At 33.4% G+C, this 23,846-nt stretch overlaps 1 protein-coding gene across 2 annotated transcripts in view; it reads left to right on the top strand.

Annotated features, from left to right (window-relative positions):
- The window catches only part of for (cGMP-dependent protein kinase for), a 297,038-nt gene that overhangs the window by 138,931 nt on the left and 134,261 nt on the right, over positions 1 to 23,846 (top strand). Inside the window, exons 2-3 of one of the 2 annotated variants that reach the window (XM_089632247.1) lie at positions 14,726 to 15,235; positions 23,275 to 23,441. In XM_089632247.1, the coding sequence (XP_089488373.1) occupies positions 14,802 to 15,235; positions 23,275 to 23,441 (601 nt within the window). In that variant the 5' untranslated portion in view covers positions 14,726 to 14,801. The remainder of the gene's footprint in view (positions 1 to 14,725; positions 15,236 to 23,274; positions 23,442 to 23,846) is intronic. The other variant, XM_089632252.1, reaches the window with a different exon arrangement.

Genomic DNA, 23,846 nt, shown 5'->3' with positions numbered 1-23,846 from the left:
CCCAAAAGAAGTTGGAAATTCAGGAGAGGTTTCGAAATGAAACCGGCTTGCTTATTGACATGCCAAAGGCCAACTTTGGCAACACCAATGATGGCAACACAAGCCGGAGGTTTTTTGAAAACCCCGAATTGGCTTCAGCCATCACAGGTATTAACTTTGAACTGATTTACAGATTCAAGGTTATTTTAGAAACTATTTCTAGTGGCCATAAAATTGATGCTGAAAAATATGATAATTATGCGTACGACACAGCAAAATTGTACGTAGAACAGTATGGTTGGCACCCAATGACGCCAACTATGCACAAGATATTGGTACATGGAAGCCAAATCATAAAAAGTTCGGGGCTCCTTCCAATTGGACAGCTATCGGAAGAAGCTGCAGAAGCCCGGAACAAGCATTTCCGATCGTACCGGCTAAACTTTGCCAGAAAGTTTTCCAGGGAAGAATGTAACTTAGATGTATATTATAGGCTTTTGTTAAGTTCAGATCCCTTCATTAGTTGCTTGAGACAAATAAGAAAACCTTCACGTAACGCATTTCTACCTGAAACGGTTAAACTTTTATTACCTGGTGACCCAAACACAGAGTCAGTAGAGACATCTGGACCTGAAGATACCGATTTTTAATGTTATTTTATATTTAAAGAAAACTTGTTAAATTCTGTTTCCATTCATTTGTATTTTTTAGTGAATTTAGCTCTGTTATATATTACTGTTCTTTATAACCTGACAAATATATGTATGTTTTTATAAATATATACCTTTTCTTTATTTTAATTGAACTTAGAACTAAAATAACCCCAAAAATAATTTTGGCCGCCTAAATCATTAAAATCTATCTATGTGCGTCGCGGTCGTAGTGCCAAAAATATACGGTTTCATCTCATGTATGAATCTTACGGTTTGAATATTGGCTCCAACAATGTTATATCATCTTTTCGATGAAGTCTTGTCTGTCAGCAAGTATGAAAGCTGGTTAAAATGTGGGTTTTATTTCTTTCTTGATTGTAAGATGAAATTGTTAAAGCTCATGCTGGAATTGACATTGCGAGCTGATCATATTTGCGTTGACCCAGCACCTATAGAACTCGGAGAAACTTTAACAAAATTTATTACACCGGAGAGAGTTCGGAAGTCTTAATTTTTTCATGCAATCAGATTTCAATGATTCATGATATAATTGGGGGTAAAAAATGCAAATGAAATTGTTGTCTACGGTGACTTGGTTGATGTTTTTTTTTTCAAAACCAACCCACAAAAAAATTTCTTCCACTTGCCATCACCGGTCACTTAGGCGAGTAACCGGCTCACCTCTCACCCCGTCTCTAACTGTCCCACCTACTGATTTCTTATGTTTTAAGTTGAAAAAAAAACCATCAAAAATGTCACCAGATACAAATATTTCGTTTAATTTTTTTACTCTAAGTAATGTCAGGAATTACTGGTTAAAGTAAGTCAAGTACGTCCCTTAACACCCTGTATAAATATTTATATCGGTCAAATCGAATACCTCTAAAATAGGGCCGGCACCATTGACTAAATACATCGATAAGCGGCACATTATAGTAAGGCCTAATTGAAATGATTTAGGGATAAATACATAGTAAAACCTTGCGCAAAATTAGTTATATGCATATGAAGGTATATACACCGGGTAAAAGCATTTTCTACGAAAAAGGTGTATATTTTTTATCAAAAAAAAATCAACTCAAGGGCGCTGTACATTTTTTTCAGGACTCTGTCCTACTTCTAACCATAGATAATCTATTAGGTAACTATATCATCAGATTGCATCCAACAGCTCATCAGTCAATAACATAAAACTGTATTATTTACAATGCATGACCAATGAGTGTGATGGTCCATTATATAATTCATTTCTTCCAATTAACTGTGTTACCAATATCAAATTAAACACACCTCCAATCGATGCAATCGAGTGGATCTCGGTTTGATATCGAAAATTATTGATTGATTTTCCAACTCGATCGATATCTAAACTATTTTTCTTATTTCATTTAATGTAAGAAGCTTATTTTAGAGGTAATTTTTATGTTTATTGGGACAAAACTAAAATTTTATTTATAATTTTTTTGAAATATCTTTTTTCTATTTCTATCAAGAGGTCCGCACTCCATCCAAAGAGGCTCTAAATTTTAATTATATTTCGGAAAATAAACTTTTATTTCACGATTATTATTTTATTGTAAATAAATATGAGTTACATTTTACAAATATATTCAAATATTTTACATCGGGCGTTCTTGGTTTTATTTTGACATGTTTTGTTGAATGAATGCACACCCTGATTACTCGGTGGTACTGATTTATTTATTTATTTATATATACGCCTAAAAAGGCTTTTACATAAAAATAAAAGTGATACATGATGCAGTGCACATAGGAGAATATCTGTATTATACAGGAGATACTGACAGTAAATAGATGTAATCCATTGTAAAGTAGGCACAAAATACATAGTTATAAAATTGTGATTACAAGTATAATGAGAAAATATTAAGAAATGAATTAAAAAAAAAAAATATATAAGTAAAAAGCAATATTAGTAAAACGTAAAAGTAACATAAAGTAAAAAAGAAATTATAACAACACTACAAATAAGACAAATCATTAAAATTAATTTACCAACACTACTCTAATTTGTAGGATTCGACAAAGTGTTGGTATAGATTATGCTTAATTCTATAAATGGATTCAATAAATAAATCAATAGCACCCCCATACTTGTTGCCCAGATCGTGCATCCTATTGGTCAGTGAGTGTGTCTGATAGTTGGTCGTGTATGTATTGCAGAAGAATATTATATTTTGTCTTGTATTCCTAGTCGGCACATAGAATTTAATAGTGGCAACGATGGCAGGATTATCAATTAAGTTGTTAATGTCTCTGTGTAACACAACCAGGTCTGAAATAATTCTCCTGTCAAGACAGTGTTATTCGATGCAATTGATTCTTCAAACTGACATAATTAATGTAATCAATAGGTAATCTGAGCTTAAAATTTATGTACTTAAGAAATTTGTGCTGAACTCTGATGTTAGTCTTGTGACATAGTAAAACAAGTATCACAACTTTGTTGAACTTGTCATGCGCCTCGTGCCTAGGCTAGACTGTGGAAATATTATGGACAGTTTTATATTTCCTCCGATGGAAAATTCCTGTGACGCAATTAACTATTCCCGCTTCATGCCGATTTTATTCGAATTCGATCACCGGCCACTCAACCATAATATCCATGCATTTATTAAATTCCCCGAAACCAAAGTTTGCCAATCAAAACAGGCTGTCACGTGCAAATCCGCTTTTAGGACGGTTTTCTTACTAAAATAAATCTCTTTGACTTTGACCAGTGGGTCTCTGGTCTCTAGCAAAGATCAAGTTCAATATTATTCTAAATTAATGCAGGTTCCTACTTCTGCACCTAAAATTATTACAATATACAATATACCCCCTGATCATAGACTAAACATCAATGCCCCTGATATAATAGCTAATAGTAACTATACCAAAACATGATTAGTTAAACTAATTCCAAAGATTAAACCAAAACATGTTTTTTAAATACAGAATAACCATATAAACACCTGACGCATGTTTCAAGTTGGTATTTTAGTGATAAGCGTGTTTTACCATGCTTAAAATATATCAGTTCAACCTACTTTATGAGAATTTTTTATCAACGAATTTAGGTAATGTGTTGATTATATTCTGAAAATACTTTCCTTTTGTCATCAATCGAAATTATCACAAATAAATCACAATTATCTTATTTGCGTGAACTTATCTTGCTTGAAATCTGTATTAATATGATACAATTATGTTGATTCAAAATATACTCATTGTTCTGATTCATTCATAATTCATCTTTGAATTGAAATCAATAAAAGCGTTCCACAAAATAAATTTGTACTTTACATTTGACCCATTTTTCGCATTCAATTTACCTGTAATTCAATACACACCTTAAAATCTTGCAATGAATTCATTACTCATGGTACCAGTATATTTACAAGTAGATATCTACTTCGTGAATTGATTTACCTTTTGGAACCACGCACCACGCCTGGCGAGCAAGGGCCACAAGTGCTTGTCGGGAATAAATTTCTCCTTGCGAAATCTTATGCTGTCGAAGATCGGTGATCATATTACGAATTTCTTACGTGACCTCAGACACTCGACAGTTTTTGTCGGCTATTTTAACCCACCAGAAGACAATGGGCGATTAAAAATTATAACGCGACGATCCAATACTAGGATTGTTGTAATTCGTATGACTTTACAAGTTTTGAAACGCAATTATGTTGTTCAACGCTCTCGCATACATATAAATATACAATACTAGGATTGTTGTAATTCGTATGACTTTACAATTTTTGAAACGCAATTATGTTGTTCAACGCTCTAGCGTACATATAAATACCCAATACTAGGATTGTTGTGTTTCGGATGACTTTACAATTTTTGAAACGCAATTTAGTTGTTCAACGCTCTAGCGTACATATAAATATCCAATACTAGGATTGTTGTATTTCGGATGACTTTACGATTTTTGAAACGCAATTTAATTGTTCAACGCTCTCGCGTACATATAAATATCCAATACTAGGATTGTTGCAATTCGTATGACTTTACAATTTTTAAAACGCAATTAAGTTGTTCAGCGCTCTAGCGTACATATAAATATCCAATACTAGGATTGTTGTAATTCGTATGACAACGCAAAAATATATTGGATATTTGAAATCTTTGGGTCAAGGGTAACTGATATTTATTACCAAAGATCGAACGCATTTAATGGACAAAGTAAAAATAATACATTATTTATTATTTTTGAATGAGCAAACAATGGCATTAGTTATAAATTTTACGATCAGAATTGTTGCTGTGGGTATCGACCTACTTTAAAATTCAAGATATCCACTGAACAGGTGTATTTTTTATAAGTGAATACTGCACAAGAGTGTGGTATTCATATAGTACAAACTGCTCCCAACCATCTGGAGCCAGTGAGACTATGGCATCACCAATTGGGGTATGTTGTGTGGCTGAAGGTAGTGGGAGGGCAAGGTGATGGGGAAGAGGATGGTTGGGAAGAACCTGGCTATAAAGATTTGCTCACCAAACACAGTTAAAGCTATTTCAAGCAAAGTTTCAATTCTGAATGGTGGTCTTACACCAGGGCGATACTGACATTATCGTCCACTCTGGAACGTGCTGCAAATATACAATATATTATTTTAAATGATAAATTGTGAAATCAACTAACTAACTAACCATCACACCGTTTCCCCGCAGGGGTAGGTAGAGAGGACCTTACTCATTACGCTTACATCAGCCTTGCACTCTTTAGAGATCTCCACATTCCTCACACGATCATACATGGTTTTACCACACATACGCCTCAGGGATCTCATTTGAACAGCATTCAATCTACTAGCATGAAATCAATCAAATAAAATTTACTTGCACACGCTGTGACTTGAACCTGCGACCTTCATATTGCTAAAATTTATTAAAATTTATTGGTGCATAGCTATGAAGATATTTGACAAAATACCAAATCAAATTTAATTATCAGAACGAAATAAAGTGAAATTAAGAAAATGTGTCATGAATTCACGCTAAGGTTTTTTTTGTTTTTTTTTTGTTTTTTTAGAAAAAAAGTAAATATTCACAAGAGATAAAAATATATTACATTTCATATCAGACATCACTTTTTTTGTTTACCCAATTTGTAGAGAAATATTCTCGCGTCAAACTGGGGAGCTAGTCTATGTGCTTATATATATAGATAATAATATGTACAGTTACAAAAATGGAAAAAAATATTTTCAAAAATACTGTAAAATACTACAAAATATTGTACAATAAGAAAATTACAAATAATTATAGAAACAGAATATCAACAAAAATCAACGAAAAATCAACAAAAATATAAGCAACAGAATGTATCTGAAAATCATCGATAAAAGTAAGTCAATCTTCTGTAAAAATACAACGAAAGTTTTTTTTTAAATTTAAAATAAAAATAATAGGTATTTCATTAAGGGTTATAAAATTAAGACATAGGACATAAGAGAAAGAAACAATATTTTTTCTTGTCTGTGATCCCAGCAGACCACCATCGCTGTAAATTGAAGCTCTGTATTCTATACGCGTATAATTAATTTGAAGAAAATCCTTTTCCAAGCACAGTTGCTTGCGCGAAGACAAGATTTGCAATGTTCCATTGACGAGGTTTATTGGAGCATCTTCAGGAATAAGCCGTTGGGAACTATCATGTATGAAAATCTCTTTGAGCGGTGTTTATAATTCCGCGAGGAACATAAATTAGTTCTCTATATTCATTGATGTCTAAATCAGAAATATTTATGCTTGAATTCGTAATCTTTTTGATCCCTTTAATCACGTGGAGCTAATGATTTTTTAATTGAACTTCAAATAAAATCATTCGTAGTGCAGAGTTTGTAATCAGGGTAGACAGTAGGAAAAACAGCGAATTAATTGACAACAAATGAAATAAACCAACATATTATGATAAATTATTTCGAAAATAAGTTGTATTAATTGACGGAAGTATCAACAGATGGCACTGATTGCCACATTCGAAGTTTGTACCAAAAGGCACGCCCTTTTTCAACACTCACACAAACGAATCGTCTCTTGAATGAGAATCGTTCTCACTTCACATGTACATTTTTGTGTCCAATGAAGACCACATTTGAATATGAATATGCGTAATTTTGCATTCTTAGTTCCTGTCTTTGTTACATTATACATCTAGTTTGGTCAGAGCGGCTCCTATTTTTGAATATGTATAATGATTTCATGCAACAAATGTATACATTTTAATATTTTTATGCAAGTAATGTAAGGTAGGCAAAGCTTATGTGCCTATATGGACTGCACGCTTTTGTTCATACTGTTACCGTGAGAGTTATTTTTTTTTATTTCGTATCTTTGAACATTAAGTGTTTCTGCATTATCTACAATAATTATAATTCTCCACGTTTATTTATTGGTAATTCTGCAAGTACTATTTTAATATGGCGCATAACTCTATTGATATACTAATCTTCTTGGAATGCTATGACAACTTCAGTCGTAGTCATCACCACGACGTGTTCAAGATACCGCATTGCAAAACAGGTCTTCTAGTACATCGTAGCTTGACAAGAGGAATGGTGCTATGACATCCAATTTTTTTAACAATTAATGTTTACAATATAGTTTCTTTTATTTTGGTTAAATTTGTACATGATTATGACTTACATGGTAATAACAGTAACTTTCTTGTATAAAACATAGTATTAAAGAATGTGTAAAAGAACAATGCGGCAATTTCATTGTTTTTCTTACTACAATTTCCTGTTCTGAGGCGGCCTGTAATAATTTTTTTATTGAATTGATTATCCAGATATCTTTACATTGTCTTCATAATGTTACTTTTATTACTCTTTAAATAATTTTAAAACTTTTTGTATTCTTCTCAAATGTTAAAATAATAACATTTGTACTTTAAATCGATGTTTAAATCGATGTTTAATTTGTCTAATTTGTTGGATTAATAAATTAAATAAAAATAAATAAAAGTCTGGAGCCAACTAGGCCAGTATGTTGGGACTTGGCAATTTGAGAATAAATCTATAAACTCTTAGTACTTACCTCAAAAATATATCAGCCAAGTGACAAGGAAAATATTTTCTGTCTTATACCAACACTGTTCAATTTAATAATCATTACAGTTTAACCAATACCTCGTGCTCTTGTTTAATTTTAATGAAAACATGACACACGTCAAGCATTACATTTACAACCCCCTAAATATGTTATTTGAAAATCGGTACGGACATTTTTTTAATATAAGATTTACACATAATACATGTGTACACCGATCGCTATAAATAATACATGTGTACACCGATCGCTATAAATAATACATGTGTACACCGATCGCTATAAATAATACATGTGTACACCGATCGCTATGAATAATACATGTGTACACCGATCGCTATAAATAATTGTAGGGGAATGCTGGCATAAATAAATTAAATTCAAAGGAACAAAATGGCGATTTTCTTTCACAACCAATTAAGATTTCACGAAGGTATTTATTAACGTTTCTTTTCTTCTCGTAGATTGTGTATGTTATTGGAAATGCTTTATTGTGTTTAGCAATGTTAAATAAAATAAAAGTAAATATTTCCGTAATAAATCAGTAAAAAAATATTATTCGAAACTGCGGTTACTGTAGTTATACATATGTACGACAGAACACAAGCCTCAGTACGCAGTGATATTATCTTCACGCTAATTACGAGAGCCTAAACCATCAAGAAACCACTCATTCATTGGGACCTATTCAAGTTCTGTGAAAGATTTTTTAAGTTCTGTTTTTATTTCAGTTTTTTCAAACAACTGGCCTACAATGATATATTAACAGAACTTGAATAGGACTTTCACAGAACCCGAAAATGAACGTTGAAATTTGATGAATTGTTCAAATTCTCCGAAACAACCCGTCCTTAGCGTCATGTTTAAGACGCCTGTCCCGGAAAGGCAAGAGATGTTGGGTTCAATTTCTAGCTGTGACCGTTACCTTTTTTTATTTTTCTGTGTCTTGTTCTGTTTCATGTTTCCTTTAGATTTATTAGTATTATCTTATTCTTCAATGATATATTACATTGAGGTGTATAACTTTCAAAATAAGTTAAAAATAAAAAAGTTGTTCCAATATATTCGTCATTCAGAATATATCCGAATAAGTATAATAGACGAGATGCGAAAATATTATTAATTTTAAGAACACTTGATCGGACTTCCTCATAAAATATTCGTGCTTTACTAAGTTTTTTATGAAATTTGTCAAATCATTCATTATAGGCCTATAGTCCCATTTTTATCAAGAAAACGAATAATTTGTTCAGACGTTTAGTAAAGTTTAGTAAAGTAAATTAACAATATTTTATATCAGTAAGTTTTCTCTGTGCGCAAGACGCAACTTTTCCCGCTGTATTTTGCACTTCCACTTCAAGACCTTGACTATGCATAAAAAAATCTTTATTCGTATTAAAAAAAAATTACATGATTTTCGACAACCTTACTAGGCACATGTCCGTATTGCATTATCAGTTCACATATTGAAACGATTTCACGCCTGGCATAATTCAAATTAAGGTTATATTGTGCAATTTGGCGAAAGATTCGAGTTCATTGCAGCACACTATACCGATTTAGAACCAAATTAATCGGGAAACTCTAGAATTTACAGCATTCGTGAAAAACCTTTAGGTACCTTGTTTAAAATTATTTTTTTACATGCTTCTTACAAAACTGAGTAATATTCCATTTGATCCTAAGAAATTTCTCATTTTTTTATACATTGGATAGTATCAGTAAGTTTTGTTTCAATTTTACTTTGGTGAGTAACTGTCAAAAGATGCACAACCATATTCACTAGCTTTCATTGACGAGTACCGCCATCTTTGCGTTGAGGTCGGAAAATTTTCAGACCACCCTAGTATGTATTCCAGTATGAATTCAAATTAGGTTTATATCTGGCAACAAAATTTTTATTTGCTGCATATTGTAGTGTATTAAAATTAGGTTGTTCGGTATGTAGTTATGCATTTATATATATATATATATATATATATATGTATATGCATCATAGATAAAAATACCTGACTTTTCTTTTGACTTTCGAAATATATGTCCCCTTTTTTTATGTCTTCACGTAATGCGATAAACATTTCAGGAATATATGCCTCTTTATTCCATCTGCGTATACATATTGTGATTTATACATTTTTAAACAGGTTTTTTGAATTCTGTGTTCCAGAACTCATCCAGCTTGTGGGGAGCACATTACATAATGAAAATATTTTTTTATAATCGTTCTTACATATTTCAAAATTTAACACTTTTATTTAACACTTGGCCTGAATGTATGCCAAAGCTACGTACCTGCGTTTCTATTTGCGTTCTAAAATATAGTAATTTCCAAAATAAATAGGCAATAACAATTTTCTTGTGATTAGTATCTACTTAGATAAACCCATAAATGGAAAAGCAATCAGGTATGTTTTAATTAAATTTTCAATTTGGTTCAAAATTGAGTGGTCTGTTAAACTGATTATTAAATCCTAACGTTTTTCAAAATCAACCGTACGTGTAATAAATATTATTTCAAATTAGATTTCGCCAGGAGCAAAATTAAATGAGTGATTTGTCATTAAAAAAGCCCACGTTACATTATTTGTATGTTGATAATAATTATTGTGCTTTTGCAATTATTCTCATTTTAGAAAGTTAGAAGAAATCGGTGATCAAAGTGCGTTAAAAAACCTTGTTCCGTAACTTTGATCTATCCATTTTTGTGGGGGAGTAGAGATTGTATTGAATGAGTCTGTTATTAGTTAGTATGAATCAATCACACTTCGGAAGAAAGCGCTCTGAAATTCATATGAACTATTGAAAAAAAATCCACATTTGTTCAGCGGCATAACGTTGGTAAATCTTTTCCACAGGGTTTTCCAATAAGAGGTGTTATTTTGATATTCAATCGTAAAAGATCAATGGTTTCGTTGCTTGTGTGGCACGTAGCGACGTCTTGTTGAAAGTAAACGTTGTCCAGATCAATACCATCCAATTCCGGCCATAAAAAATCATAAATCATTCACCGTAACTGTTGCTCAAGCCTCATTTTCGAAAAAGTAAGGTCTAATGACTCCGCCGGACCATAAACCGCACCAAACAGTCACACGTTGAGGATAGAGAGGCTTTTCAACAATAACTCCTGGGTTTTCCGAGCCCCAGATGCGACAATTTTGCTTGTTGACGAAGCCACCGAGGTGGAAATGGGCCTCATCACTCTAGATGATTTGAATTTGATTCACTCAAGTGAATTTTAATAATTTCAATGCGTTGTTGAAGCGTGTATCGTTCCATTTTTATTAATGACGTAGTTTCTACTTGTCAAATGTCAAAAAATGACAGCTTCAAAAGTAACATCTACCGAAATAGCGGCCTATTCAAAATAACACCTCTTATTGAAAAACCCTGTACATTAGAACAACTACATAATATTATAGTGATTTATTTTTGGGGTATTATGCCGTCTTGCGCTACCTCCTAGTTTAGCCAACGCCTTCGACAGCATTACAGTATCCAAAACGTTGGCTAAAGAATGAGGTAGTAATAGCTCTTTATTTATGTTAAGAGGAAACGCGGGCGGAGTTTTGTCCAAACAAAGGTATTCCTCTTTGGATCTTGACACTTGTGCAAATATATTTTTACATAGTAATATAGACATCAACTGCTGGCGTTTCCCTGTATTTTGCTTTTGTTGATAAGTGACTTCTTTTGATAGGAGTTCAAAAATCCATATAATTTGTCAATTTTTTGCCTAGAAAAAATCTTTAAAATCCAGTTTTGTAAATGAAAACAGGGGAAAAAAAACCTCGATTTCGACAATTTTCTTAAGGTACAATCAGCCTGAGGGGCAGTTGTCCCTTTCGCTCAGTATTCTGGAGAGTAAAAGCGACAATGACAGCAATAGTTTAGTAAAATACCTATCCATATTTTTCAGCGCCCGCGTTATTGAGTTTTTGTCCCAAATTAACACTGTTTTCCGGTGAAAAATCAATGCTTTCTTTATGTTGTCCAATAATTTTATGTTAAATATTTAGAATTTAGAATATTTTTAATTTTATAAAATTAGTTATTATTTAAATAAAAATTAACAACATAAAAAAATACATTTTCACTTATTTAACTAGAATGGTTTCCTAAGTAATCACATCACTATACTTTAATCAATTTGTTTATTTATTTTCGGAAGGAATATATATATATATATATAAATATATACTTTATAATGTATATTTATTTTTATCTAAACATTTTTAATATATCTAAACTCGTAGCCAAAAGATTGCCTGCCATATCGTGTTTAATGTATGTTGTCGTTTAAAGTGTAGGTATGTGTATTTGTGAAGATTAATTATAATAATAAAGCATTAGTTTATAAGCAGAACGTAGTAATTTAGCTTTTATATGGTGTCATACAACGTTGATCAGGCCAAAGGATCAATTTCTCTTTATTCACTGAATATGCATGATTTGTGTCAGTAATGCTAGAGTTACTCTTAGGAGTCGCAAATATCAAAGTAAAATCATATTTGATTGACGGAACGGGGCACTTTTAGATTCGCAGAATTCGCACGGAGAAAACAATTGCCCACAATTTAGTGACAGTTCCTTCACTCTTGATTATCGTGTGGGCTTCCCGCTTATGTCATGTAATTTGACATGGAATAATCCACAAAGACATTTGTTCAGTAGGCCGGTGAAACTTAGATATAAGTCCTCGCTCGGAGTGTTAAAAGAAATTACGTTTGGAATTACATATTGCCAAATTGCAATTACGCTCTGCTCCTCAGTATTCCTAACAACGGCCCACTGCCGTCAAAACGCGGCCCACTCCCAAAACCAAATTGTATTCTGCCCACGGCGCGTGAAATGCTCGTTGTAATAATTAGAAAAACAGCTCGTGAAAAGGATCAGCAGAGGTTTTGCATCATACTTGTGATTTCGTTGCTTATTACCCGGTTCAACCACCGAATCATCGATGTATAAAGTACAGTACAATCCATAGATCAATAAATTTTCGCCAAGCTACGACCAAACTGCACGGATTACCAACACGGGGTAGCCAATGAAATTTACGCGTTTGGTGTGTGGGTAAAAAAAAAGGCGGGGCGCCGCTGTGCTTAGATGCGTTTGTAATAGTATCGGTGAAAGTAGTTGGCACTTAGCTTACTGTTTAGGTTCGTGGCCCATCTACCTTGTTACTCTATTAACTTCGCGCCGCGCTGATGTAAAACCAATTGCAGTTTACTTTGTTTGATCTTTCATATTTTTATAGGGCAATAGAATTTCTTCTTCATCCTTTGAAGCGATGATTTGAAGCTATTATTTGTATATGTTTACTTTTCTTGGTCAAATAAACTTGTTAGTTTTAAACACCTCGTTTCGTTGCAAAAATTATGGCAAACTCAAATTTGCTGAAATAAAATGAATCGTCTGTTAAAAGAAACAAATAATTCATTATGCGATCTTAGGGATCATACGATTTTAAGAGAAAACCATTTATTTATAGGAGGGTCATCGTGCAAATATATAAAAGAAGTAAATATATATTTTATGAAATTCAAAAAATTATAATTTTCAACTATTAAAACCCTTAGTTTTAATCCGCCATTTGAAGAACATTCTCAAGCAGTAAAAAGATTTTTTTTAAATTATACCATTAACTGCCAGATAATTTTGAATTTACTTATCTGTCAAAATTTAAAATCACCTGTCCAATTATTATTTCACATGTTAAAATATAGACCGTAGTCGGTATGTAGGTTATCTCAATTGCGATTTGGAACAAATTCGCATTCGAATTGTTGAATTAAATGATTAGGTATCATTATTGCCGCAATTTCGTGTCGCTTGCTCTCTATCAAAATGCTGTCTTTTTAAAATTAGATTACCCACTCCAATACGACTTTTCCCTACTTATACGTGTTGAATTTTCAGTATGTTTGCCAAAGAGTCATTATATTCGTTCTCACTTACATTTTTGATATCCATTAGGTATGTTGAATTGATTGGTTTATTGTATAAAGTCATTTGAAAATATTTGTAGTCACCTACAAGTATGTAGTTAAGTGGCTACGTATAAGTTAAAAGGTTAAAAAAGTTTAGGGTTCCACGACCATTCAGAACATATCATATTAAATGTAGTCATTAAAATTCATAAAAAAAACCATACTAAAAACCTAACATAACCTATCTTTTCTCATCACTTTTCATTACTTTATAGGCATCTTCAAACGTGTTCTGATATGTCATTGTTCTGTTTGTTCGGTTATCATGTACACCGTACGCTTTATGCTGACGTATTGCAGATAAATAAATCTATTGCTAGGTTTTTGTGAGGACGTATATCTCTCCAAAATATATTTTTATGTTGTGAATGAATGAAATCATGACACTTTATAACAGTTAAGTCAGTTGAACGCAATTAATAAATTTATGTTGTTATCAAGTCTCAAGAAAGCTCTACTATGTAGGTAGTTATTTATAATAATTTCAATTTCTTTAATATCTTTATAATTTGTACGTTTGTAGTGTGTTATGTCTCATATTTTCTTTGTTGATGAAAACATTTTTAGGTTATTATGCCGTGTTGTTCTTCCTTGCTTGACATATGCCCTGATGATGGACACATGGCCGAATAAGGAGAAAGCCCAAATACTGCGTAATAAACCAAAAAATAATCACGATAATACTTTCAGCCGTCAAAATCACAAATCATTTCATTTATCAATTTTATGAAAAGAATATTTCATGCATTAATATAATGCTCACGCTTCGAAGATAAATTCCACCCGCTCAGTCAGTATGTTCGTCATATTAAATAGAAGTCAATAAAAGTAACTCGTACATGGGTGGTAGGAGGCCGCTGATCAATCAACAATGATTGCCTTTGACGTAATTTATTGTCTTTAAATAGCCAATGAATAAATGGAGTTCATGATCCGAGCTCTTAAGTAGCGAGGCTTCTGTAGCAACTGTAGTTCAAATAAGTATATCAATAATATCGAGTCGGTAGCGAGATCTCCAACATAATATATTTCTTCTAGTATTAAAAATATATCTGATGACTGACTGTTTGTGAAAACCTTAAAACAAGTGAAATAAAAGTGACATAAAAAAATAATGGAAAAAAATGAAATAAAAACCGAAGGACCGACCTTTAAGTTGGACTCAAATTTTAAACTGGAAGAAAAGCTGCTCGATCTGAAAGAACAACTGATGGAGAAGTCAGAAGAACTCAAAAAGAGGGATCAAATAATAACCGCTCTGGAGAGAGACATCGACAACAGGGATACAACAATCAGATTCTTGAAGAATGAACTTGAGAAGTACAAACTGGTGGTGCAGCCCTTGACCCAAAGGCTTGTGGTGAAGAAGCGAGGAAGCAATGATGATGATGATCCCCTGATGATGAGTCTCCCTGGTCTCGAAAGAACCAGAGTCAAAGCAGTAGCGGAACCAAGGTTAAAGAGGACTGCAATATCGGCCGAGCCGCTGTCCGTGTTTTCTCAGTCTGGACACGACTTGGAAATAATCAAGATAAAGAAACCGAAAACGTAAGTAAAATATTGATGACTATTTAATGGGCACTTGCAACACTTTGCCAAGTGCTGCAAGCTGAAACCAAATCAATTGATCACAGTTTTAACGTGCTAATTCAAAAATGTTGTAAAACAATTGTAAATCTGTTTTTAGTGTTATCTTTTTATTCTTATGCAACATATCCAGGGGAGTAAGTTCGGGGGGTGATTGATTGATTGATACGTGATCAATTCAAATGATATTAAAGAAAATAGTTTAGGCAACATCACAAGTTGCTACATTTGCGCACTAAGAGGTAATATTATTTAAAAAATAACTTCTCTATGGGCAATGTTCTTTTGAAGAAAGATGTTGGAAGATTGCTTTTATCTTTAATGAGGATAATGATGGCATTGTAGTTTGTATCCACTAAAGTTTAGAAGTACTTCTTTATATTTTTGTCTCCTACCCACAATTGATGGCTTTTGCAAGAAAGTCAAGAGGCGTGGAGTTCACATCTCCGTCAGGTTATAAATAGATCACACAGTCACGCCTGTCAATCTCTTTTCCTCTCACATACCTATTCTGCTTATAATATACTCAGCACTGGCTCACCTCTTCCGGCACGACAGCACAAATATACGATTGAGCTTTTCTTTAAAGCGTCGGTACTGTTGTTCCTTTCTCACCTTTTAGAAAAATTTAAACGAAATTATTAAAAATTAAAGCATCATTTAGATTTAGAACAACTATTCAATTATAAGAAATCAACTCAAACTAATTATGCAAACTTCTCTCTTAGTATTCGAGATGTACCTATTTTTTTACTTTCAATTAGTAATTTTTATTAAAATTTACAAAAAAATTTTCAACTAAAATTGAGTTTAGTAATAGCTTTCATACTGTTTTGGTTGCGTTAGCCAAAAAAACATGTTTTTTAATAATCGTAATATTTTTTTGAAGATGGTACGTTTTTTATTTATTGTTTAGGAACATTTACAGACTATAATTAAACATGAAAAAAAAATTATTAGATAAGCGCTGCAAAAAAATGTATATGTCAACAGTCCACTTAAAAATGTTCACATCATGCACAGTTTAAGTGTCATTATAAACTATGTATTGACAAAAAAATATAAACAGCAAAACGTGAGCAAAGGCAAAAAAGAGAAGAGAAGATCAAAAACAAAACATACAGATAAATATATGATCCAAAAAACAAAAGCAACAAAAATAAAATCAGTACCTTATGATTTATTATTAGTTTCGGAGGCGGGTATGAGTACCGCCGCCCGGGAATCATTCATCGGATAATCACCTCTGCCATAGGTCACCCAAAGTTGTTCAATACATTTGGTGACTTAGCAGGGGTGCCCGGGTTCATGTGAGGCGGTTATGGGTACCGCTGCCCGGGAACCATTAATTGGATAACAAAGACCTCTGTATCAGGCCATCCTAAGTGGTTCGCTACGTTTGGTGAGGTGAGGTTTGTGAGGCCGTTTGATGGAGACTATTGCACCTCCTGGGAGGATGGATTCATGTCACTCCTGAACACACTGACCCAAAGATTCTTACCCACCCCTCGTACCCTTTTCCTTCCTAGAATCTTCTCTCCTTCATTTCCTTAAAATACCCTCCAAAAGGCCCTCGCAGAAATTATTTTTCTCAAAAATAACCTAATTAATTTAAAAAAAACCTTTATGAAAAGTTCTTATTCTACTGATCAAATTTGGGTTTAATAATGTGTCGTATTGTGTTGTATAGGTACCTAAACAAAATCGGAACAATCGCTTAAACATGAAATGTGTTTGAATTACTCTGCTTTGTCAATACTATAGTTTAGTAAATGCTATTATGTTTATGCCATTATGTTTTTATACAAAATTGAATTTGAATAACGCATTTCTTTCCATTTGAACCAAAATAACCCCATCATTATCTCGTGTCCATGTTTTTTATGATTATTGTGTGTTGTATTCAACTGACTTTGATTAATGATCTGGACTATTTTAAATTGTAGTGCATGAGTAATCCCATGATATTTTAATCCGTCAATTAAGTATGGTTTAGTTTCAACTAATGAGTAGGTGCGTATAACCATTAATAACGAGTCCATCTGACAGTAGACCGCCTGCTGCTGAGAGCTCCCTTATTACCTCTCTTTCGAAAGAAGTATCAGCGGTACGCCTATAAGATGACATCACTACGCAATGTATAGTGAATTCATTATCATTATCTAATCTTTAGTTTTTGTCATTAATATTGCCTAGATGTAGGCGCTACAGTAATAATACTTTATTGACTGACAAAAATTAATTATGGTTGAAACCTGTCACATGTTTTCATTATCTATAATTTATGAATATAAACACTATTAGTTTATGATTGTTGAAGTATAATGAGTTACGATATCTGACAAATTTGTTGCAAAATACAATTATAATTAACACAATACAATAATCTCAGTGAAATCGATTTTTTAATTAATTTATTTTCTCGCCTTATAATCGATTAAACTCTGGTTGTAACTATAAAAAATTATGTGGGTGTACACTATTTTTTGTAAATTCGTTGCAAATTACACAACACTACAATGTGCTGATTTTTATTATGAATATTACAGGTAAGTACTTAGTATGTGAATTTTTAATATTTTCCTTTCTTTCGACTTTCAAAGTGATGACATTAATTTTTGGAAATAAATGTCTCAACTCGAGACTCTCGAGTTCTCAATTCACAAAAAATGGCGACGTAATAAATATTATTGTCAAATAAAATAGCAATATTTTACAGCTTTTGGCATACACTTGTGTCACGATCTGCACAATGTATTATACTAACCGTGGCTCTATTCTGCCGACTTTCTTTTGGGTATGTTCGGAATGAAACCATTTACAAATTTGTGAGGTGGATTATACCATCGCCCGTAAACTATTTATTGGATAATCAAAACATCTGCCATAGGTCATCTCAAGTGGTTCGATACATTTAGTAACTTAGCAGGGTTGTCCGGGTTTATCTAGGTCTTGGCGGCCCTTGATGTGCCTGCCCACCTACTGCGTGGTGGCCGGTTGGGGGAGACCTGTTGACCTCTCCAGCAGGACTCTCTTGACACAATTAAAAAAAAAAAGATAAACATTCCCGGGTTACGAATAACCTGACAATATTTGAAAATCTCCTACTACCACCATAGTAAGCTGAAAATTTTGCTTGTGTTGTGATGGAGGACTTAGCCAGCCGAGGAATTGAACACACTACGCCTGAGTGGGACCCAAGCGCGATGTCAACTCGGCCACCGACCGGTGAAAATCCGGTCAAAAATTTATTTACGATTTTCGGTTAGTTTTTGTGTAGCATGGAAAGACTGAAAGAATCGATTCACAGAGGAAAATGAGTAGGCATTACTAATTTATCAAGAATCTCTTCAAATTATTGGTAATTCTGTTAAACACGGGATTACAGGCCGTTTCTTGATAAACTTTTGTTAAATTCGTAATAATGTCGGAACACGTGTTCATGCACCTGCGTTGTCTTGATAATATATAATGACGAAATGCAAAAATGTTAGGATTTTTATGAACACGTGTTCCGAAGTTTTGACAGTACATTGGTATTTTACTAAAAGCTTATCAGGAGACCTATCAATTCATTCGTTAGGGGCCAGAGACTCGATTCATTCGACGAAGTCATTCCACTCGAACAGCGAGTGGTTCGACCTACTCGTTGTTCGAGTGTAATGATTGTTTACGTTTGCCGTATATAAGTATGTACCTTCGACAAGACTCAAGAATAAGAATGTCGACCAATGTAGGTATGTACTTTTGACGGCGATTGCGAGCGACCTGGATTAGAGAATCGATACCCTGCATTCCCGTTTTTAATCGGATTATAAATAATTAAAAGAGATTCTTAATAAATTAGCAATATTTTTTCTTCGTGTATCAAACGACAACCACGATCATTTTGCTTACAATCATTTGATTACGATCAACACGTCGCATGTCGGTTACCCTCGTATAGTGGTGTACTGGATCGTATGGCTAATGCGGGGTAAATCAGTTTGACTTAAGGTTTGAATACTATCGGTGTGCACACATACATTTATACGTAAGCTCTTTAAAATGATTTGCCTGAATAATTTATTAAATTCAAGTTTAAATACAAAGAGAGCTTTATTCAAATATGGTTTGATGATGGAAAAATAAAGTTCTGCGGTTAATAATAATAATACAGCTCTAACATATTCGTCATTCAGACATACTCGTACTTACAAATCATCGTCCATGCTGGGACCTACAGCAATAATTATATCTTTTCGTATCTATAATTATTTTGCAAGCCTTCCTACTTATAATTGAATAATTATTATGCGATTAAGAGTTAGATAAATTCACACTACATACTTCCATTATTATGATTGTTTTCTCAATCTGAAAAGCACATATTCGAATACCGTATTATTAAACTCCCATAGAAATATTGCAGAGAGTGCTAGAACTAATGGCGAAATATTTAAACTTATTAGAAAAGAGATTTTATGTATTTAAGATTTTGAAATTCTCCAAAGCATCGAAGTTGGAGGTCATTTTTTACCTTCGCAATCAAATCGCAAAGACATAATCTGCATCTACACGGAGAAACATGAGTATTCCTAATTTATTAGGAATCTCTTCGGATTATTGGTAATCCGGTAAAAATCCTAATATTTTCGCATTTGGGTTTGAGTACCGCCGCCCTGGGAACCATATAACCAACACCTCTGCCATGGGTCACCCCAAATTTTTTTTTTAATTTTTTTTTTATTAATATCAATAGCAAAATTTGTACATTATGTAGGTTTAAAGTATAATATAAGTATATTTTTTGTATTTTTTTCACAGTCCTCCTCACTAGGGTTTCCTGTTCTGAGGCGGCCTGTAGTTTTTCTTAAATGTTTGTATTTAGTTTTGAATTGTCTTTACATTGTCTTCATAATGTTTGTAAGTTGATTATTACTTTGATCTCTAAGCCATGTTTTGACTTTTGTTTTAAATATACTCATTTCGTTTATTTTTTTGGTTTCATTTGGTAGAGCATTGAACAATTTTATAGCATGGAATGTTCGCTACGTTTGGTGACTTAGCCAGCTCGGGAGAGGCTTGTTTGGACAGACCCTTTGACCTCTTCAACTAGTCATTCATGACCCATCCCGACTATCCTGAGGGATAGATTCAAACGTCCTTCACTACTAGAAATACTGATTCCTAGATTCCTACCCACCCCTCATACCTTTTCCTTTAAAAACCCTCCACATAGCATCCCCGAAGATGACATAGGCCCTGAGGGAAATTATTTTGCTCTGGGCCGATATACTAGGAATTTACTAAAAGTTTATCAAGAAATGGCCTGCAATCCCGTTTTTAACCGGATTACTAATAATTTGAAGAGGTTCTTAATAAATTAGCAATACTCATTTTTCTCTGTGTACTTGATGACAATTCCGTGCGAAGAGAAAATATTCATTTCTCTTGTTATTAAAAATGCATAATTCAAATGCGCCAGAAAAAAAATATTCCCGCTACCTGAATCTAACGCCAGAACTTTTACCTTATACCTATACCAAAAATCAACCCTAAGAACTAAAAATGATATGTTTTCAGAAAGCATGAAAACGTGACAAAACAGATGTGAATTGATAACCGCTGTGAGATTCAAACTTAATTATTATTCAAACTTTTAACCGACCATATTATAATATTCTGAATTACTTAATTAATTAACCAATCTGTTAATCGATTTATTCATAACTCCATCACTACACGGTATAATTATTCAGTTTTTTTTCTACACTAGACTGAGCCATCAGGATTCATTCATAAATTCATGTGTTAATAAATAAGAAATATTCCATAGCCGATAAGAAGTGTAATTTTCGTTATAAAGTTGGAGCTACTAGTTGGGCGCACAAGTTCCACCCAGCAACGACAATGCCCTATTTGCAAGTCTCCAATATTTATTACAGGAAGCCTGACATCACTTGACTCCTGAAAGTTTGCCAATTATTTTCCTCGCGTCCGTAAAAAAACAACACGGAAGAGAGATAGATGTGTCGGGTTTATAAATGTAATTTTCATTTCATTTGGGCGTTTTTAGTGAGGCACAAGGCACGATATTCCGGGAGAGTAATGGATTCGTTTAATTCAGGGCATAACAAATCTTTTCTTGTAATATCTTGTAACGAAAACTTTTCGAAAAGCCTTGCGCGACTTGTCGCACTTTTCAATAAATTTACTAATTACCAATAGATTCATTAGTAAAATGGCGTAAGTTATGAAGAGGTATCACGACAGATATCGCGTGTGCAAAATCACCGGAAATTCTCGAAAAAAAAAACTGAAAGTATGGCTAATGAACCTGTTACGTTACACTGACATGTGTATCGTTACGACTAATGCCTTTGGGTATAAAAGTTTCGAAACCACGTCTTAACGACCTCTCTTTCCTTTCATTATTTCTTCCAATATACCTACTTAATTTCGCTAACGCTGGGATTGTTATAGAACCCTGTGGGACTCCTTTCTGCGTTGAACAAATTAATAAGCCCGAGAAAAACACATTATTTTGTAATTTCCATCAGACATAATAAATAATAACGGATCTGTATTTTTTAAGCCCTGTTAGATCAACCTAATGGCTACTTTGACATATTTTTAAACATGCTTCCCACGCAACGAACATCCATTAAATAGGTCTAAATCACACGATCTATACTTGTATATTCGTAGCCGCTCCATATTCCGACGACCTGCGTTTGTAGTTTTGTAATATGTGGTAGTTACCTACAATTTTACACCATAATGTACCTTATTAAATCTTTATATCATTCAAGAAATTTTCAATGAGAAGTAAGTTATTCGCGCTTTGCTCCCTAAAGCCAAATCCTTGTTTTTTCGACTTACAACAGCCATATTTTCAATTTTAAAATTCTTGAACATTGCCTGATTCAATTTGGGTTGCCTCAATTATTTGTTTTTACATGCAAGGAGGCTCATGAATGAAGAATTTGGTTTGTTACGTTTGTTTATTGGTACGTACAAGGAGGTTCTTAAATGAAGAATATGGTAAATACAATGCTGTTGTAGATATAGACTTGGGACATCGCAGCATCCTGCTTGACATGGAAAGTTTTCTTTCCCAAAAAAGACATATGCGTAGGCCTACCCAATTACCCAATCCACCCATGATCAATCATTTTAATTATCTTTATCGTGACAAATATGATGTTTTCAAATAATCACTACGCAACTAATGCTTGCTATTAAAAACTGAGTTCATTCCACTTATAAAAAAATTCAATTATAAGATGTACTCGTCGATTAATAGATACTCGAAACTTAAACATATATATTTCTGGAATACGTACTTCGTACACAATAATGCATTTTTTTGTAATTATTATAGGATCAAACTTTTATATAAATCTTACATGAGGTGCTTTTATTTTTCTCACTTACCTATTTTATTAAAAAAAATGCATTTATTATATTTTTATAGATCTCTAAAACTATAAAAAGATGTTTATGAAACTTTTTACGTCTTTAATGTTCTGGTCCGCGAGCTTTTTTAGAAGTTATAAAAAAGTGTTTATGCATTTCCTACCCATTTATTTATGATAAAAATCATTTTTTTAATCATTGCGATGTTTGAAAAAATAGCGATGGTACATATAAACAGTAAATATAGAAACCGTCTGTCGATTTCAGATTAAAAGACGAAAAGCGGCATCAACCTACTGTTGGAAATAGTGCCACGCGTACGACGTTCGCGTACGTCGCGCGTCGGTCGCTTGCGGTAATATGTAGGCGAATGAATGAAGAACTATAGTGTCACGCGCTGAGTACGAGGACCATCGGTCCAGCTCGTCAGCGCTACGTCGTCGGTCGACAGACGATACGCTTGGCACTATTTCCAGCCTAAGGCCGCAAACAACCGTTATGTTATATTTGATAGTACACCAAAGTTACAAATATTGTTTGTCGAAAATTATGCCAGTTTTGAAAGCCATTAAATTAACCTTTGAATGTTTGATTCACAGATCGCGCGACCTGATCAAGGCCGCCATCTTGGATAATGACTTCATGAAGAACCTGGAGCTGACGCAGATCCGCGAGATAGTGGACTGCATGTACCCGGTGGAGTACGCCGCTGAGAGTCTTATCATCAAGGAAGGGGATGTCGGCAGCATCGTCTACGTCATGGAAGGTAAGACAATCATTCTTTTAACTTATATTTTGTTCGTCAAATCGAAAATATCGGATGAAAGGGTTCAATCCTTTGGGATTGTTTGAGTCTACGGCGAGCTAATGCCGGGGCCCAACAAAACCGACGTGTTGTATGTCGGTTCCAATCGGCCCTTTTATAGACGACTGAAACTAATTGTCAACTTCGTTCTGCAAATATAGGCTTTTTTCGCCAACCCCAAATGCTGATGAAGGATTACTCCTACTCGAATTAATGGCACGTTTAAAAACACGTATATTTGCTAAATGTCCTAATATAATCTTCCAACATATACTTTATTAAAAAAAAATGGTATAAATCCATCACATAATTTCGTAAATTGTTCATATTTTCTTCTAATCATATTTCCTTTGGTAATTCGCCAAA

Source organism: Hesperophylax consimilis, chromosome 1 (genome assembly GCF_061612785.1).
Source record: "Hesperophylax consimilis isolate HC1 chromosome 1, BYU_Hcon_1.0, whole genome shotgun sequence".
Taxonomy (NCBI): Eukaryota; Metazoa; Arthropoda; class Insecta; order Trichoptera; family Limnephilidae; genus Hesperophylax; species Hesperophylax consimilis.
Note: the sequence above shows the minus strand (reverse complement) of the source record. Positions and strands in the feature narration are given on the sequence as shown.